We start from the raw sequence: 20,517 nt of genomic DNA, 5'->3' as shown, positions 1-20,517 counted from the left end.
AAACAAGAATAAAACTCTAATTTAATTTGTACAAAGGATAAAATTGGAATTAATTAATTGAAATGAGGATATTTTAGGTATAAAATGTTATTAAAGTTTCAGTTTCCAACTTTAAAATTTTTTTATCTCCTGTATCCCTACTTTTTGGAGGTACTAAAATATTGAAATATTAGGGACAAAGACTGAAATTTTAGTACCATTCTCTGAACCAACAAATAATATAATACTGAGTCTCAATCTCCCAATCTCTGTCTCAATACCTTAAAACAAACGCTACCTTATATATGGTCTAATTGCTAAATTTAATATTTGAATTTTCAAATACTTTACTTCTTATCAATTAATAGATTTTGATAATAGATGAATTATGAATATACACACTACTATATATAAACATAAAGCATGTTTGGCTAACACAGAAAACAAAATGTAAAACAGCATATAATAAGGGAAAATACTATCTTGAAGACTATGATTATAAGTAAGTATTTAATTATTTTTTAATTAAAATAATTTTATCAATTTAATTTCAAATATTTATATAAACAATTATTTTGAATTTATTTTTTAGAATTATGCTATTTAAAAATATTTTTTAATATATATCTAAACCTAATACATTATCTTAAAATTACTTTTTAACTAAAATATTTAAACAAAATTAATGATCATATAATCGATTATTTTTAAAAAATGAATTATAAAAATAAATTTAAAATTTTTCAACATTCTTAAACACATCCTTAATATGTCAATATTCTTATGAGAACCTTATTATTGAGACCAATATAACAAGTGTGACTAATTTAGTAATTCAGCTGAAATCCAGGGTTCATGTGGAAAAAAAAAAACAGATAGAACATAAAGAGCTGGCACAGGAACAGCATAAGAATCCACACATCATTCTTTCTCTTCTTCTCAATTCTCATCATCTACTTTAATCTCTCTCTTTCAATCCTATAATAAAAAGCAAGTTTATCTCTGCAATTAAGTGTCTTTGCACATTCACAAATCCCCAAAACATGGAACACAAAAGAAGAGGAACCACTTCATCAAATGATGTTCTGTTCTCAACTCTTATCCTCATCATCATAGTACTTTGTTCTTCAGGATCTTTTGTTGTTGTTGATGCTTACAAGAATTACACAGTGGGAGATTCTTTAGGATGGTTTGATAGTACCATGAATTCTGAGATCAATTACCAGAAATGGGCTTCCAATAAAGTTTTCAGCTTGGGTGATTTCTTAAGTGAGTTTCATTTCTAACACATCATTCTGATTATTCTTCATCTTCACTTTTTCTTCAGTGTTCTTTTTGTTTTGGCCATGTAAATTTTAATTTTGGTTACTAAATGATTATGTCACGTGGTTATTTTGAAATCTGTGGTTGAAAAACATATATACATGTATATGAATTTAATTTTGATGTGTAAATAATTTTGTATAATTATGTAATTATATTCGTTTTTTTTAAATTATTTATGCAGTTAATATAAAAAATAATTATTTTTATTGATATGATGTTATATAAGTAAATACACGTGTAAAATTATTTTATACAATCATTACATTAAAATTATATATATATATAACATTTATGAAAGTAAGTTTTCTTATCATGCCATGAGCTTTCAAGTAGTGTCAATTCCTTGAATCTTATCTTCAATTTTCCATTGACATGTTGTTTGTCTAGATGAAAAGTTTGACACTAATTATATAATATCTTGTCATGTTTGCAAGAAATTTTAACAATATTGGAAAGAAAAAAAAATATTTATTTATTTTTTCAATTTTATTTTTGTACTTTGGTTTTATCCTTTCTACGGTTGAAGAGCAGGAACAAAAGTTGTACTCTTCTCTAATATTTTAATCCTGAAATATATAATATGTGGCAGAATATGTATATCTGAAAATGGCATTAATTTATATTTGCTTAAAGCCTTAAACCTACCTTTGTTGGCCTCAATCAAGTAATATTTCTTCCATTTAGCAAAAGGTGTAGAAAAACAGAAAATAATAAATGAAATTACTGTTAACATTAGTGAAGAAAGGCACTGACAAGTCATGTTCATGTATAACTTTAGACTTTAGAGCATTCAGTTGGGGGTTGAAGGTAGGTCAATGTTTGAAAATAGATCATTTATTCCAATATTATAGTTATTATTGTCTCAATAAATCTTTCATTTCAATAATCTTATTCAATTCTATAATCTATTAATCTTACACAATAATTAGTTGTTTGATATATATGAGAATTTATGATCTTACGATATATTTTTTTCATATAATCTCAAAGTAAGTGTACACTTTGAAGGTGAACTAGGTTGAACACTTAACTAGCTCTTTTTTTTTATCTCTCCTTTTTTCACATAAGCCTTAATTTGATGCCTAACACTACAAGAGATTTTGTCATCCAATTACTTTTTAACAATTTGATGAACTAATTTGGGTGATTTTATTGTTCAATTTTGATGCATGAAGTTTTCAACACAGACACCAATCACTCAGTTGTCCAAACATACAATGCAACAACATACAAACAATGTGACTATGATGATGCACAAGACAAAGACACAAACCAATGGCTTCAATCAAATCCATCAAACACAGAAACACATCCAATCTCAGTTTCAGTTCCTTTGAAGAAGGAAGGTGTCACCTACTTCTTCTCAAGTGACTATGATGGTGACCAATGTAGAAGTGGACAAAGGTTCCAAATCAATGTCACTCATGGTCAAGGTTTACCTAAGAGCCTTAAGGATCCTTCTGAGGATTCTGCTCCTTCTCCTTCCGGCACCGGTGGTGGTGTTGCCGGCGATGATGATGCTGCACCGGATACTATTGTTCCGGCAAATTTTAATCACCCCAAGTATGAAAATAGTGATAGTAGTGGTGATGACGATGATAATGATAACAAGTCCAAAGGAAAAGCTAGTTCTGATTCTGTGTCGATTTATGATCAAGTTCATACGAAACTATTTGCGTCTCTTGCTTTGTTATTGGTCGTTTTCTTGTGGTGGTGAAAATTTAAGTGCAGTAGTCTTCATAAAATTGATAATTGAAAATCGTTAGATGATTTAATATGTTTGACTAAATTATTATCTAACAATTTTCAACTATCACATGAAGAAAACTACGTGACTTTTCACCATTAAGAATATTTGGTCATGATTGTGCGTATACTCTTATCATCGGCTGATATGGTAAACCTCTCATTTTCGAGTTTTATCATAGTTACACACCATGGATTTGTACCTAATATACCTTGCAGTTGAGTCCTATAGAGAGAGTAAGAGATTTTTATATATATATTTGATAGATTTTACACTTTTACACCTATTTTTATGTATTTATATTTTAATTGATTGTAAAAGAGGATATATATATTATTTGTAGACTAGAAATAATTTCATTATTGCATCTTTTATTGTTGTTTGTGTTGCTAAGTTCTCCTATTTTCTTTAATGTTTTCAACTGATATTGGTAGCAACTCAGTTTGATTAGCAAAGACAATTGATGCTGCGTTTCAATTTCCTTTTCTCCTTCAATGAAGAAAATCAGAGACATCTGAGATCAGTGCGATGAGACAGAGGGGCTCTGGACAAATATATAATATAATTAATATTAAATAATAATAAATTTCAGCTTCTAGTAATAGAGATTAGACTCTTAACTACTTGAGTTAGTTGAGTGGTCAATTCACTCGTTTGCTTAAACAAGTGTCAAAAGTTTAAATTTCGTCTTATACATGTAGCAATCAATTGATCAGTGATAAACCTTTAAATAGAGTTTAGATTCACGATAAATTAGTCATTAACCTATTAAGCTGAAAGACATAATGAGAACAAAAAAAACTCTCAAACTTAGCCGTTAAACATCAATTACAAACAATTAATTTCTAACCATATAAACTTTGTAATAGGTTAAAAAAAACATAATGTCTCCCTTATAGGCTTATAGTAGTTACAACTTACAAATAAATTAGGAAGCAATCCAAATAGAAAAAAAGTGCCATAAAATTAAAAATGCTTTCAAGAAATATAATTGGTTTATAATGTTGAGATTCCAATTTGGCCTTGCATCCTGATTGTCTGTTCATTTGAAAGATATCATAAAAAATAATAAAAATTATTATTATTATTATAATATTCGCAATCAAATTGACATCGTTATAAATAATACAAAGTAGATTACATGATCGATTTAATTTAGTGTAAAAAGTATATCAAAATTAAAGAATTGATATGATTTTTATTAACAAATAAATTTATATTGTTATTTTATTTTGATTAAACCTCTGAATTTTTAAAATCAATTGGATTATTCAAAATTGTGATATGAAAAAATTCTAAGAGTTAACTTTTTTTTCTTTGGTCATACAATTCACAGTTTCACACACATTCATACACATTTTAACACTATTTAAAGGTTTCATCTGGTGTTACTGAGATTCGAACCCGGGTGTGGGTTTTTACCAGACAAGTCGCAATTTCCGTAAGGAAAGCCCAAGAGGTGACTTGGAGGAAGGGAAAGACTAAGAGACTTAAAAAGACCAAAAAGCCCAAACCACTCTTAACTCTTAATCCCGAATTTCGATCCCAAACTTGGTTTTACGAAGAAGCAAAGACATGGCGGAACCAGCAAAAGTATCGTCAATGGTGGCAGGGAAGTCCGACGCGGAGGTCGAGGAGCTTCTTGATCGGATGCTCACTCGTTTGGCTCTCTGCGACGATTCCAAGCTTGAACCCTTGCTCTCCAAGCTCCTCCCTCTCTGCATCTCCTCACTCTCCTCCAACTCCGCCGCTGTTCGCAATAAGGTTCGCCGATTCTCCTCTCTCTATCTCTCTCTAGCTTATTTTTTTAATCAGCAATTTCGAGTGTTTTCGCTTTTGCAATTGAAGATGCTACTGCTGGAGTTTCGTTTCGCTTTCGATTTTGTGGAATTCTTGTGTTGAGTGTGCAAATGTCGTAGGATTTCACATTTGCGTTTGCGAGTGACTTAGGGGACTTAGAATTAGAATATAGGAGGGAAGATAGTTTTGCATTGTAGTGTTCTAGCTACTAGCTGGTTGAACTGATCGAGAGAGCGAGAGAGATTTTGCATTAGCTGCTGTGTGTGTGCTTGCTACTTATATGGTGTAATTTAGGTTTTGCATCAGCTGCTTGTGGAATTGATAGTGGAGTGAGCATAGCTGTTGTTGTTTGTGGATTGATCATCCTAAAAGATTTAGCTACTAGGTGGAGACTCAGGAGTCAGTAAGAGTCATGGAGGCTGGTGCGGATATTCTTGGTTACGTACCTGGTCTGCTGGTCATGAAGGCTCCACAGAGCAGCATTCGTTGAAAAAGCATTAAGGATTGCGTCGAGGGCTTGAATTTGTCTTATATCACTGACAATTGTTCTATTTTGTTGCTAACAGGTTCTTGAGATTTTGAGTCATGTGAACAAGAGAGTGAAACTTCAGCCTGATATTGGTTTGCCTTTATCCGAGTTGTGGGAGTTGTATTCAGAATCTGGTGCTACTCCAATAATAAGGAACTTTTGCATTGTCTATATTGAAATGGCTTTTCAGCGCGTCAGTGCAAAGGTCCATCATCCTGTATTGGATATTTTGAAATCTTAGTGCCTGTTTGTTTATTCTATTCTGTGAATGCAATGTGGATTTCCATATTGATAATTCTTCTTTTATTATTTGGCCAAAATTTAAAAGTGTATTGAATATTTTGGAGAAATCATTGATTTTTCATTTTTCCCATTTCAAAATATGCTTGGAAGTTTTCAATTATAAGGTTTTTTGAACTCAAAATAAGCTGATTCAAACACGAAGTTCTATTTCATTACCAGGTAGAGAAATTGACATATTCCCCCTGTGTCAGTCACCTGACTATAAAATATGACACATAGTAATTTCACAATAGATACATAAATATATCTATATATCAATATATGCTATGGAAGCTTGTCAAGGAACTTATGAAGACAATCTAACGCCCCATGCCTTTGGAATAGGAAAAAGAAGATTTGGCACCTATCCTCCTGGTGAACATCTCAAAACTTCCTCTTCAACACCAGGAAATTATCCTTAGAATCATTGTTAAGGTATCAACCTTCTTGAATCTTTTAATTGTGATATATTGTATATCTCTTTAATATATACTTCTGATTATTTATGGCTTTTGTAAGTGAACAAGTCTGAGATTGAGTCCAAAGCTTAGGCATTGACTTCTTTGCATGGGAATTCTGTGGATGTATTTCATTGATTTAGCTTTTTGGAGTCTTATCTTCCCTATTATGTGCTAGCAAGAGTCATGCTCATTCCATGCATCTTTTGGGTATGCTGCTCCTTCTAATCAATTGCTGCTTGCATTTAGGTAATTGGTGAATGCCACTCAAGCCAAATTGGTGATGAAGTTGCTGCAAAGTATAAAAAAGTGAACAATTCTCAAGATAGAGACCTGTTTATTGAGTTTTGTCTTCATACAATGTTGTACCAGCGAGTTTCTCAAAGGTCTGGAAATGGGTCTATGCTAAAAGGTGGTTATCATATATGAATTCTGTTTTAGTCTGACTGATTTTTAAGTCAAATAGTGGTTTTTCTTTATTGCAGTGGTGGGTACCCTGGACTTTCATTTGGTCAAGCTAATCGTGTTACAGGGAAACAACAGTTACAAAAAGATGAAATTTTATTGAGAAAGGTAATTATGTAATGGTTTCAGAATTGTCTTACCATTGAAGGGTCAAATAGTGCATGCTGCTTCTCATTGCAGAAGAAATTCCTTTTGATTAAAGAATTCCTCACCTAAATATGCTATGCAATTATTTTGTTTGATCTTTATAAATTTTTCACATGCAAACTGTCAGTATTTCCATGTTCTAAATAAATACAAGAATGTTCTATTGTGCTTTTACTCAGACAGCTACATGCTATCTTACTGTTGTTATTTTCCTGGTGCAGTTGGGTATTTTGAACATCATTCAAGCTATGGATCTTCCCCCTGAGCTTGCTTATCCTCTATATGTTGTTGCTTCTGTAGATTGGTATGTTTTAAGTTTTCATGTTACTCAAATCATGTTTGCACTTCCTTCCTAACTACTTGTATTAATTTTTATCTTTTTGGTGTATGATTTGTGGATCATCAAATGTGTTCTTTGGTCATTAACTCAAGTGAAGAGCCTGTTGTTAAGAGAGGCGAGGAACTATTAAAGAAGAAGGCCAGTGGTGCTAATTTAGATGATTTAAATCTGATCAACAGACTATTTTTGCTATTCAATGGTATGGTTTGTAAACTTTAGTCTATACATAAGAATATTTATTTCTGTCAAAATATAGAATTGAAATATTTTAATTTATTTTTTCTTCTGTTTGTTCTTGATTGTATGTATATATGTAAAAGATAGCCATATTATAAAAACTTAGTAAACCTCTTTGTATGCATTATTATATTGCAGCAAATTTATCTCTCTTTTAGTTTTCCCTTCAGTATTGGTGTATGATTGAGACTGATTGCAGGTACTTCTGGAGCTGAAAATGTTGACTCAGAATCAAGAGTCAGTCCAGCAAGTCCTGCTTTGAAGGCAAAATTAATGTCTATATTCTGCCGGTCTATTGCAGCAGCAAACAGTTTCCCATCAGCATTGCAGTGCATTTTTGGTTGCATCTATGGTAGTATAATACTTCTTTTTGATAATATATTTTTTTTGATTTAAACAGTAAAATTAAATTATTCCTTCTAAACATGGATCTTGTTAACAAATCCCTTGGATCTCTCTAATAATCAATATGGTATGGCCCCAAGTAAATCATGGACTGCAGACTAAAGGGGGAGAATGGATTACTTGTCCTCATCACCATACAGAAATTGTAATCTATTGGAATTTTAGTGAGCCATGGTCTGAATGCCATATGGAAAGCAAGTGGATATCTTTTCATCCTGTGGGGATTGAAGTTTCGTCTATATTTTTTAATAAATAAAATAGTCCTGTTGTTCTAAATAAAATTCTGCATTCATTATCCGTATATGAACTCTTAAACACAATATTCTGTGGATTAAATGATTTTGTTACAGCAAATTTTTTTTTCATGTTATATTTATTCTACCTTTTGCTTTTCTTCTCTTAATCTTTATCTTTGATCTTATATATACTCTTGAATTTTATAGGGAATGACACCACATCACGGTTAAAGCAATTGGGAATGGAATTTACTGTATGGGTATTTAAGCATGTGAGTGTGATATTACTTGGCTTTTGATAGTAATCTTAAATTTTAATTTCTAACAAAAATCAATTCTATCCTAGAAACTCAAATGCTGATTTAAAAGGAGCTTATAAGTTTTTATATGACTGTTATATTAGCTCTTTTTTTGGGTTGGTAGTCTTACTTGACCAGTAGCTGATGTGACAGAAATCTAGATATTTATTAAATTATTAGCTCCAGTAGTTATGTACTGCTGTTCTATGTTTCGAATATTTCATATAAAATGTTGGCTCTGAATTTTGGCGAGATCAATAGTCTTATGCCAGGTTAGTTCCTTGTTTTCCTTTTGTAGTAGTAGTGTTGTTGTTGTTGGTTTATTATTGTTATTGTTATTGTTATTGTTATTATTATTATGATTATTATTATTATTATTATATAACAGAAAATCTCCTTCCCTTTCCCTTTCCTTTTCCTTTTCCGTTCCTTCTTCACAAATGACAACAATTCAAGAACATTGCTTCTATGTGATGAGTTACCTTGACAATGCAATGGGAATGTTTCACATCTTCCTTTGTCCCTTATATCCTTTCTTCCGCAATTACATATTTTTCTATTATTTTTATTGCATTGCATTTATTGAAGTTGTTCAAGTTCTTGTTCTCTGATCATCTTAATATCTGTAAGTGCAGGCGAAAATTGATCAGCTTAAGTTAATGGGTCCAGTTATTTTGAGTGGAATCATGAAGTCCCTTGACAATTATTCAAGTTCAGAAGCAGGTTTGCTTTAAGACACTGAAGCTTTTGATGCAATTGTTTCAATAGAGTTAGCTTGATTCATATTAAGTTTTGAGTATTGATTCAGATGCCAGTGCACGGGAGGTCAAAACTTATGCTTTTCAGGCAATTGGGCTGCTTGCTCAGCGTATGCCTAACCTTTTCAGGTTCCTGTCCCTCTATTTTTTATGATCATAAATTTCTTTTGGGGTTAGAATTTGTTGCCTTTTTGTTGACATCTTTTTGCAGATTGTTTAGATTGCAAAATTTTGCAGCTCTTGAAATAAAATAATCTACCATTTTTATCTTTAATATGATAATATACTTATTAGCATAGAGCTTGTTTTATGTACTGGATATTGACAATTGTGTTACCTAATTGCGTTTGTATAATATACTATACTTTAAATAAATCGTTCTTTTTTTACAGAAGAGAATTTCATTCCTTGAAGTTAGATACTGTATGAATTGTGTTATGTAGTTACTAATAGAGCTGTTCCCTGTCCTCCCAGGGAAAAGATTGACATGGCTGCTCACCTTTTTCATGCACTGAAAGCTGAATCCCAATCTCTTCGTCATGTTGTTCAAGAAGCAACAATATCTCTTGCTGCAGCATACAAGGTATGTTGCCTTTTCTGCCTGTTGTTTGAATATGTTTTTTATTCATGGGCTTTGTTGTGTTATACATGCTATGAAGTCTTAAGTTTTACTCTACTCTGAAACTAAGTTTGTCAAGTCTAGTCAATTAGTCATGCATTTGATATTTCATCATTTCAACTCAATTGACATGATGATAATGTGCTGCAAACTGCTCCTTGCTTGCTCTTACTAGATTTCCTTCTCAGAGCATTTTGTTGGATTCAATGAACTTTTATAGTTGGTTCCTAGCTTACCTACCTCCATGCTCACCATACTGCTTCTGTTGCAGAAAAATAACATATAATTTAAACCCTCTCATAGTCATTACATATAGTAAGACCAATTTAAATTCAAGCCTTATCTCATTCTAATTGGTTAAGGAAGTAATTATCCCTAAAGTTTAAGTTGTTAGTTGTTGGTTTAAGAAATAATAATTGTGGGAGCCTATTTGCAATTTACAAACTTCTTATCATCCCCTTATGATCATAGTTTTGAGACACTGCCCTGAATATACTTTTTTTTTATTCCCTGTATTATCTTTTGTATCAGGGAGCCCCAATTGCTGTGATTCGCGATTTGGAGACCTTACTGCTTAACAATTATCAAATGGTAAGACACTTGCTGTTCTTTCCTCTTCCTAGGGCACTTTATGCAGATATATTATCTTATTCAAACAAGCTTATGGTGTTTATTATTGTTTCTTTCTTTCTTTCTTTCTTTCTTTCTTTCTTTCTTTCTTTCTTTTGACAATAATGTTGAGAACCAATAATAAATTTATTTTCTTTGCTCTAGTTCCCAAAACAAAGATGTGTTTTCTGACAAACATGTTGTACAGGATAGTATTAGACGCCTAGCATGTATTTGGTGTAAAGCTGATTATTTTTTAAAGGACTTCTCCTCTTAGACATGTTGAGAATTGGAAAGCTTTGCTTTATAAATAAACCTCTTTTGCTTTGCTTTTGTATAGGTGAATGCTTATCCCCAATCTTGTTGTATCCTTCTCATCTTAATGAAAGTCTTCTTCTATCCAAAATAAAATGTCCTTTTTATCAAAATTAAAATTCTAAGGATATAGATGATGCTAATTGTAACATGCTTTGCGGTGATTTCAGGAGGAAAGTGAAGTAAGATTTTGTGTTGTAAGATGGGCAACATCTTTGTTTGATTTTGAACATTGCCCGAGTCGTTATATTTGTATGCTAGGAGCATCAGATACCAAATTAGACATCAGGTATTACAAATTATTTTTGCAATTTGCCAGACATTCCTGTAATTATTCAAAGCACATGCCCTTTCTAAGGGGTTTCCCTCGCAAATATGCTGATGGATTCAACTTTGGTTCAGAGATGCTTTTCATTATTTTTAGTTGTTTTGTGTTCATATAACTTTTCTCCCAAATATTTTCAATTTTCTACACTGTCTTATTACATCCTTTTGTCTATTTTTATTTTATTTTATTTTTAAATAATGACTGAGTCTTATTATTTGATTCCTTAATTGAAAAGGGTCTAGACAAGTGCTAGCATATTTTTTAATGAGGCATAACTAGATAATGAACTATTTATACTGTCTTTATTCATTCTGACTCGATATTTTCCTTGTTCAAATTCTAGTCTAGCATCATAGTTTCTAAAATGCATGTACCACCACCATAATATGCAAATTGAAATGGTATACCTTTCATGTAAGAGAAAATGACATATAGATGTGTTATGTTTTACCTAAGAAATGACACTAGGCCTCATACTTATTTATTATTATCGTCAGTAACTATGCTTCCTGAAATGTACTTATCGATGTAAAGTAGCTACTTTTATTCCACTGTTATTTTTAACTCAAGTCAATGGAATATGGATAACATGTCCATACTGAGCCGTAATAAAACTTATATAGCTCCATACAGATTCAGTGGTTGATTGAGTTTGATGTTTCCATAACTGGAGTCTTTTGAATTCATTATACCAGTCATGTGTTGCTCCCTTGACTTGGATTTACTTTTTATTTATGGTTTGAAATAGAGAAATGTCACTTGAAGGTCTTCATCTTCATAAAAGCGAAAGTCCAGTTTCTGGTCTTAAGTACCCTAAACTTCAAATGATGCTGGATTATATTCTTCAACAACAGCCAAAGTTGTTGAAGTCCACTGAAATTGGAGACCAAAACCTTATTTTCCCTTCAAATACATACGTGGCAATGATAAAATTTTTGTTGAAGTGCTTTGAATCTGAGTTAGAGCAGAGGAAGTCCTCAGACCGATCGTCTGAGTTTCTGTCATCAGTAAAGACATTCTGTTTGCTCCTGGAACATTCTATGTCATTTGAAGGCTCTGTTGATTTGCATGTCAATGCTTCGAAGGCATTGCTTATAATTGGATCACATATGCCCGAGGTCAGTTCTTTGAGTTTCTTGATTGCTTTCTTCCTTGCATTCCTGGTAACATAGTTATCTTTTTATAGGTGTTAGCATCACATTATGCTCCAAAAGTTTCATGGCTTAAGCAACTTCTAAGTCATGTGGATTGGGACACTCGTGAATTTGTTGCACGTTTACTTGGAATTGTGTCTTCTGGTCTTCCTGTTGCCACATCATCTGCTATTGTTTCTGAATTGACTTCCTTATTTAGTCAAACACATAAATCAAGGTTTGCATTTCTAAAGTTGTTGAGCCTTTTTTTAATCCATTTTTATATGTTAATGTTGAATTGATTTATTCATAGGTTCGAGACTCAGCATGGTGCGCTTTGTGCAATTGGATACATATCTGCGGATATTTTGTGTAGAACACCATCTGTAAGTTTAAATTTGTAGTAATTGGGTTAGAACATGTACATGCAAAGCTTAAATTGGGACCAATAAGATGTCATATTTTTGGGCCTTGACACTCATTAACATAGAATAGAAGTTTCATAATATGACATTTGAATCATGTGTGATTGTGATCTTGACCTCATTTAACATATCTTTTGAGGTAATGCCTTTTCTACATGTACATTTGTCTTTATACATAAGCTTTTGCAGATGCCAGAATTATTGCTCCAGAATACACTTCGATGTCTAGTTGATGTGGTTAAATCTGAAACTTCTGCACTTGCTGCTGTTGCAATGCAAGCGCTAGGTCATATTGGACTGCGCATTTCAATACCTCCACTTGATGATTCTAATTCAGGTAAAGTAAATTGATTTATGCTGGCTGATTGGTTTCTTTTGACCAACAATTGAGCTATTTGGGAAGCCATTATAGGTTGTATCTGATTAATAATTAAAATGCAGATGGAATTCTGACAATTTTACATGATAAATTGAGCAAGATTATTTCGGGTGATGACACAAAAGCAATACAGAAGATTGCTATATCCATTGGACATATATGTGTAAAGGAAACATCATCTACACAGCTGGATGTTGCCCTAAATTTAATCTTTGGTCTTTCTCGATCTAAGGTGATTCAGATTCTCTCCTCCTTTTCTTGTATGATTTGCTGTTTCTTAGGCTAACTTTTGTGGGGATTATTATCTATTTTGCTTTTCTGCTCTTTGTTTTAAGCCTAAGTGTGCAGTTTTCCCCTCTTCTGTTCTAAGTTGCTGCGCCTGAAATATTATGTGTGTATAATTTTCAGGTTGAGGATGTTCTGTTTGCTGCCGGGGAGGCCCTTTCTTTTTTGTGGGGTGGTGTTCCTGTCACTGCTGACATAATCCTTAAAACAAACTATACTTCACTATCCATGGCTTCAAATTTTTTAATGGGAGATTTGAACTCTTCTGTGTCAAATCAGGATCCTAATCGACAAAGTGAATATAATAAAGATGATCATGCTAGTGTAAGAGATGCAATCACCAAAAAACTCTTCGATGCTCTTTTGTATAGTAGCAGAAAAGAAGAGCGATGTGCTGGAACTGTCTGGCTAGTTTCACTCATAAAGTACTGTGGACATCATCCTACCATTCAGAGAATGCTCCCAGAAATTCAGGTTTTGTATTATGAAATGAAATATTTTAGTTTCTCCTATCTTTTAAGTAATCTATCGAACCTCCTTTATGGTACTGTGTTGTTTTTCAAGGTCATCTGCACTGAGTTTGTAAATTTGATTTCATTTTGGAAGAAACAACAATTCATGTCGTGGTGGTTCATATGTATAGTTATTGATAGAAATCATGATAGAACCATATCATATCAAGTCGTCTTATATTTTGATTAAATTTTTATACATATAAAAGAAAGTATAAAGAAACCAGGATGATTGATGGGATGGAGCTTTGCTTTTTGCGAAACCTATGATTTTATTTGACGATTATCATGTGAATGCAGGAGGCCTTTTCTCACCTTCTCGGTGAACAAAATGAACTCACACAGGAGTTGGCTTCTCAAGGCATGAGCATTGTCTATGACCTGGGTGATGAATCTATGAAAAATAGTTTGGTGAATGCACTTGTGACTACATTGACGGGTTCAGGAAAACGAAAAAGAGCCATCAAAGTAAGTTAATGGTCTTGTGTTACTATTTACCATTTCAATTGTTACTTTCTTGACCCTGGCAGGATATGGCACAAGGTTGTCCTTTTGTTGCTCTCATCTTTAAGTTTCCCTTTTGTACTTGAAAATTAAATTCTGAAGTTTTGTTGTGCAGCTTGTTGAAGATACAGAAGTATTTCAAGAGGGAGCTCTCGGTGAAAGTGCAAGTGGAGGAAAACTGAACACTTACAAAGAGTTGTGTAACTTAGCAAATGAGATGGGACAACCGGATTTAATTTACAAATTCATGGACTTAGCTAATTATCAAGCTTCTTTGAATTCAAAGAGGGGTGCTGCTTTTGGATTCTCCAAAATAGCTAAACAAGCAGGGGATGCACTTAAGCCACATTTACGTTCTCTAATTCCAAGACTTGTACGGTACCAGTATGATCCTGATAAAAATGTGCAGGTACGTACCATCATTGATGGAAAATCGTTGAAGCAAGGAGGGGAAGCTGCCCAACTTTTTTCTCAACTTAGTGATGTTATATTCGAAACAAATTAGGAGCACATACACTGTACGATAATACTAACATCACAGCTCCAGTTCATTATTCAATAGTCCATAACATTACTAAAAATAATATAGTTAAAATATATTTAATCTTACTATATTAGTGTGTTGAAATTAAGTTTTTGACAATTACTCCTTGGTATTCAAAACTCGGAAGCGTTCATCAGTATTCAATACGCTTCCTCTTTCATATCAGAAGACTTTTTTCCCCTTGGGTTCTAAGACTTGGTATCATCAAGTTTGTCAAGATTATAAACCTGCATTGAATCCGTAAAAAATATCATTTTTACCTGAATTCCATCTAGGTAACATGCTATAATCAAAACTCAAAATAAAATATATATGTTTCACTCTGAAGTTTTTAGTTTAGTTCTGCCACTGTACTTTTTCTGTGACCTGCAACCTTCCAAACAATTCATTTTTCCCCAAGAAACCTTTCCTGTTTATCGTTTCTCATATTCATCATTAAATTTTATTGACCTCTTATTGTTATTTTTCTGTCTAGGATGCGATGGTACATATATGGAAGTCACTAGTGGCTGACTCAAAGAAAACCATTGATGAAAACTTAGATCTCATCATTGACGACTTACTAGTACAATGTGGATCCAGGCTTTGGCGGTCACGTGAGGCATCGTGTCTTGCGCTTGCGGACATTATTCAAGGACGAAAGTTTTATGAGGTCATTAAGATTACTTTCGTTTCTCGAGTTCAAATAACACACTCGAAGTTCTCAATGAACTATAATATTATAAAAAAAATATGCTTAAAATTATGTCCTTCTTTCCATATTTATATCATTATATATATTGATAAAATTTAAGGGGGGAAATATAATGTTAAAGAAGAGGTGAAAAGTGAGAAACTGTCACCATATTAGCAATTATAACCTGACCAGTTCTTAATCTTTTCATTTATCTTTTTCCATCCACAGGTTGAAAAGCATTTAAAAGGATTATGGACTGTTGCATTTCGTGCAATGGATGATATAAAGGAAACTGTTAGAATTTCTGGTGAAAGATTATGTCGTGCCATAACCACACTGACAACAAGGCTTTGCGATGTCTCTCTAACTGATACATCAGATGCACACAAAGCAATGAATATAGTTTTACCCTTTTTGCTTACAGAAGGTATCCTAAGTAAGGTTGACAGTGTTCGGAAGGCTTCAATTGGAGTTGTTATGAAGCTTACAAAGGTTAGGAATTTATCCAATAGTATTGACTCATTATATTCAATTAATAAGTGATCTATTTTTTAAGAAGCTATACTATGTTGTTGTAAAAATTTCTTTATATTGAAATAGACATGACTCATTATGGTTTCTTTTCAGCATGCTGGAACTGCAATCCGTCCACATATGGCTGATCTGGTTTGCTGCATGCTCGAAAGTTTATCAAGCCTAGAAGACCAAGGGCTCAATTATGTTGAGGTTTGTTTGAGTGATACATTCATTTTTTGCATAATTTACTCACTAAGGCTTGTTCATTCATATGTTTTATCTCTTATAGCTTCACGCAGCAAATGTCGGAATACAGTCGGATAAGCTTGAAAATTTGAGAATTTCCATTGCCAAAGGCTCTCTTATGTGGGAGACTTTGGACTTGTGCATAAGAGTTATTGATGCAGAATCACTGGACACATTGATACCTCGACTTGCTCATTTAGTGCGTTCTGGGGTGGGTCTCAATACCAGGTATGCTTTTGAGAAGCTTTTGTCAATTCAGATAGGGATTAGTAGACAGGGTTTGGGGGTTTAGTAGAGAGGAGTGTGCAAGTGGTGTAGATGCATCATGTTTTCCATAATGTATATTTCTCGAATAAATAAAAAACAATTTCGGTGATAAATATGATGATCATCATGATACTTTGGTTCTCAAGCATTGTTGTTTTGATATTTAGATTGTCCTTATTCTATGCTTTTTTTTTAATTCTTATTGTGGAGGTTTCCACCCGAAACTTGCATATCTTTGTACTAGTAAATATTTGTTTGTTGTTGAAGTAGGAGAAACAAAAATACATCAATTCCAATTATACTATGTTTTGGAAGGAGCTGTTTCATTATATTTCTTAAAACTTGATATCACCCTTGTCCTCATCGTTCTTTTAGGAAACACTGCCTTAACACCCTGTTGTCATTTTCATGGCAGGGTTGGTGTTGCTAATTTTATTACCTTATTGCTTGAAAGTGTTGGGGTTGACATCAAGCCCTATGCAAATATGCTAGTCAGATTGTTGTTTCCAGTTGTTAAGGAGGAAAAAAGTATTACTGCAAAGCGTGCTTTTGCAAGTGCCTGTGCCAAAGTACTAAAGTATGTACCAGTGTCGCAAGCACAAAAACTTATTGAAGATACTGTAGCGTTGCATGCTGGTGACAAGAATTCACAAATTGCATGTGCATATCTCTTAAAGAGCTATTCGAGTGTGGCGGCAGATGTGGTTGGTGGATATCATGCAGTGATTATTCCTGTTGTTTTCCTTTCAAGGTTAGTAACAGCTGGATATTCTTCCTCTCTGATTTGATTTATTATATTGATATTTTATAAAAGCCTCATAACATATCAAATCTCAAATCATTGTTTTAGGCTAAAGTTCTTGCTCTTGACTTGCACCAATTATCCTCTATCATTTAGAATAGTTTGCTTTTACTTCCTGGTGAACACTTGGTGTAGGTTTTTTCATTTGCCTTGAAGCAGTTCTCGACTTCATCATGGTGCTTATGACTTCTTATCTGATATATCGTATATCTTTTTCTTTGTGCATTTTGATTTCTCATATACCAATATAAAGGGTGTGTAATATGTGTCACTTTATACTTATCACTTGGCAGTTTGAGAAATATCTTTCCTGTTTTAATAAAAAGAATTTTAAGAATATAGCTGAAATGTGTCCAACTCTAGGTCACTTTAGATTGTAAGGTGGACACATCACACTCCAACATATGTCGTGCTGCAGTTATAATTATTTAGATAAATGACGAAACTGGCCTCTGTAGTTCATACTATGATTTTAATGCCATTTGAGGACCAACTGTTGCAAAAAAGCTGTATCTTTTACGTGGAGCGGTGTATTGGTTTTATATGCACTGGTGAGATTATGTAATGAGTATACCTGGGTGTAAATTGTTACAGACATCTGAATTTTAAATCTAGATAAGGTAGGCTGTCTGTTTTACTAAATATGCTCACAGTCCACCTAACACAATCTCATGGTGGTAATAAAAGTACTGCATGAATACTAAAAAATATTAATTCTCATGCAGATTTGAGGATGATAAAAGTATTTCCAATATATTTGAAGAATTATGGGAAGAATATACCAGTGGGGAACGAGTCACCCTTAACTTGTACTTAGGTGAAATTGTTTCCCTTATTTGTGAAGGCATGTCATCATCATCATGGGCAAGTAAAAGAAAAGTAAGTGGTTTTCTTCTGCCCTTGCTGTTGTATTGATTTAAACTTTATTTCAGCTGAGTTATTTTCGTTTAGAGATTCACAAATTTTCTGTTGTACCTGCAGTCTGCCCAGGCTATATGTAGGCTCAGTGAAGTTTTGGGTGATTCACTTTCTTCCCATCATGAAGTTCTGCTTCAGTCTCTGATGAAGGAAATTCCTGGTCGCCTATGGGAGGTTGGAAGTTGGATGTTGAATTAGTGTGCTTTGATTAACAATGATGCCACTTGAAGTTTTTATACGTGACAATTTATTATCAAATATCAGTCTTAGACAATATTTTTCAAGTTTCATATGGATATTTTACTTATTATGCTTGACAGGGAAAAGAGGTGCTATTACTAGCATTAGGTGCTCTATCTACATCCTGCCATAAGGCAATATCCGCCGAAGGTTCTGCGCCTTCCATTGCAATTTTAAGTGTGGTGTCTTCTGCATGCAGCAAAAAGGCAAAAAAATATCGTGAAGCAGCATTTTCCGCTCTTGAGCAGGTTTGTGCCTAGTATTGAGTTCATTAAAAACAGCAGAGGATAACTATTTCAATAATTTAGTGTTTTTCTTATAAAACAGTAGAAATAACTAGTATCGAATCTTGATTACTTTTGGTATACTTTATCAGGTTATAAAAGCGTTTGGCAATCCAGATTTCTTTAATATGGTATTTCCCTTGTTGTTTGACATGACCAAGTCAGCGCCCGCGAAATCTGGGCAGCAACCTTTGGCTGGTGATACCGCAAAAACAGGTGATGACAAGTTCTAGATCTTCATTTATATGTTGCCATTCTTTTTACTCATTAGATAGTTTATGACCAATGGAGGGTACTCCAATAATTAGTAGCAAAAGGAAGAAAAACTATAGGTAGAACTTTTAAGAAAGATTTGAGATTTCAATGGTCTGTTTATATATTTGGTTTATGATTGGATACTACATGGCAATGGCGTTTGATTTATGATGTTGATGCCACAGACTCTACAAACTTCTTTACTGGTATATCTTCTTCTTTGCAGATTCGGACGGTGTTGAAGAAATTTTTGTTCCACATACCAAACTTGTGGAGTGTCTAACCTCTTGCATCCATGTGGCCAATATAAATGATATTCTTGAAAATCAAGAGAACTTAATGCTCTTGTACGCAGCATTTCTATCACCTGAACATAAATGGACAGGTATATTTTTATGCTTTCGTTTTTTTCATTTCCCAAATTCTGCTATTCTTTTAAAAAGAAAGAAAATGTAAGAATGTTACCTTTCTGCAGTAAAAACTACCGCGTTTTTATCCATCAAAGAACTTTGCTCAAGGCTCCACAATGTCATCAAGGACTCCTCGGGAAGTCACGACATTACCAGGGTAGCTTCCCTGGTTCAGGAGGTAAATCCCGGTTCATTTGAAGTTGTTCTTGTATTGAATTCTGATTCTTAGATTCATCCTAAAATCAACTTCATTCTTCCTGCAGATATTTCATTCTACATCACCAAAGATATTACATTGCATAAGCACAGTAAAAATTGCACAGGTATGCTGCTATCTTTGCATGCATGAACAGTATTCACGAGTTAGATTCCCCATAGAGAAAAGGAAGAAAAAAAGAGAGAGGGGGGGTTAACTAAATCTTGTGTTTAGAAGGAGTCAATATAATACCTACTTGTAGTTTGGTCTCTGTTTGTTCTCAGGTTTAATCAGTTTTGGAATTTAGTTCTAGTTTCATATTTAGCTCTATTTGTAGATGCTGGCTAAGCTATTTTGTTGTACCAATCCCTGTTAATGATTAAAAAAAATAATCGTGTTTGGATGTGACTCTTATGCATTTCATGAAACATAGGTTTTTCAGAGAAAAACTATAAATTGCTACCTTTCCTGAGATGAAGATTAGCAAATTAAAAAATGTAATGAATAAAAAGGATACTATTGCGCCTTGTTATACATAGTTTGTTTCATCTTTTGCGTTTCTTGTGCCCAAAATCAGGTTCATGTTTCTGCTTCAGAATGCCTTCTTGAAGTCCTCAAACTCTCCATGGAAGTGCCTACAGTGAGTGCCATCGATGAAGGATTCAAGGATGAGCTCCTTCACCAGTATGAGATAGAGAAGAACGAAGAGGCAAAGTCATTATTAAGAAAGTGTCTCAACATTCTTCAAGACTGGAAACACTAGACTTTACAGGATGAAATATCTAACATTGACGATAGAATTCTGTACCTTATGCAACTGCAGTGACATTCTTTACAATGTAGACAACAAATTTCTTCTTAGTTAATGTTGCAAATTTGCAATACATGAAATATTCAAACTCAGTGCATGTAAATTAAGACAGAAAAAATATTTACTTAAAACTATATTGAATATCGTAGAGTAAACAGCACCCTCTAATCATTTGAAATTTCTCTTAACACGCCAATCATTGTTCTAATGTTATCGTAGCTTAACCCTTTTTTTG

General features: G+C 33.2%; 2 protein-coding genes across 2 annotated transcripts; both read left to right on the top strand.

Moving 5' to 3' along the window:
* Positions 1 to 891: 891 nt before the first annotated feature.
* On the top strand, positions 892 to 3,445 carry LOC107496690 (blue copper protein 1b). The gene is made up of 2 exons (XM_016118006.3): positions 892 to 1,248; positions 2,481 to 3,445. The coding sequence occupies exons 1-2, from the start codon at positions 1,023 to 1,025 to the stop codon at positions 3,020 to 3,022; spliced, it is 768 nt and encodes a 255-aa protein (XP_015973492.1). The 5' UTR covers positions 892 to 1,022; the 3' UTR covers positions 3,023 to 3,445.
* A 1,134-nt stretch (positions 3,446 to 4,579) lies between these two features.
* LOC107496657 (uncharacterized) lies at positions 4,580 to 20,472 on the top strand. The gene is made up of 35 exons (XM_016117962.3): positions 4,580 to 4,816; positions 5,419 to 5,586; positions 6,009 to 6,098; positions 6,371 to 6,507; positions 6,607 to 6,694; positions 6,955 to 7,037; positions 7,166 to 7,272; positions 7,510 to 7,662; positions 8,159 to 8,223; positions 8,886 to 8,973; positions 9,059 to 9,137; positions 9,483 to 9,591; positions 10,159 to 10,218; positions 10,722 to 10,840; positions 11,628 to 11,997; positions 12,066 to 12,250; positions 12,326 to 12,398; positions 12,627 to 12,774; positions 12,879 to 13,048; positions 13,225 to 13,575; positions 13,914 to 14,081; positions 14,233 to 14,526; positions 15,137 to 15,313; positions 15,566 to 15,829; positions 15,965 to 16,063; positions 16,143 to 16,327; positions 16,782 to 17,117; positions 17,894 to 18,047; positions 18,150 to 18,260; positions 18,407 to 18,574; positions 18,703 to 18,826; positions 19,092 to 19,250; positions 19,341 to 19,453; positions 19,539 to 19,598; positions 20,049 to 20,472. Exons 1-35 carry the CDS (start codon positions 4,628 to 4,630, stop codon positions 20,232 to 20,234), a joined length of 5,430 nt encoding a protein of 1,809 aa, XP_015973448.1. The 5' UTR covers positions 4,580 to 4,627; the 3' UTR covers positions 20,235 to 20,472.
* The last annotated feature ends 45 nt before the right edge of the window (positions 20,473 to 20,517 follow it).

The sequence above is a fragment of the Arachis duranensis genome, chromosome 7 (genome assembly GCF_000817695.3).
Source record: "Arachis duranensis cultivar V14167 chromosome 7, aradu.V14167.gnm2.J7QH, whole genome shotgun sequence".
Lineage (NCBI taxonomy): Eukaryota > Viridiplantae > Streptophyta > Magnoliopsida > Fabales > Fabaceae > Arachis > Arachis duranensis.
Note: the sequence above shows the minus strand (reverse complement) of the source record. Positions and strands in the feature narration are given on the sequence as shown.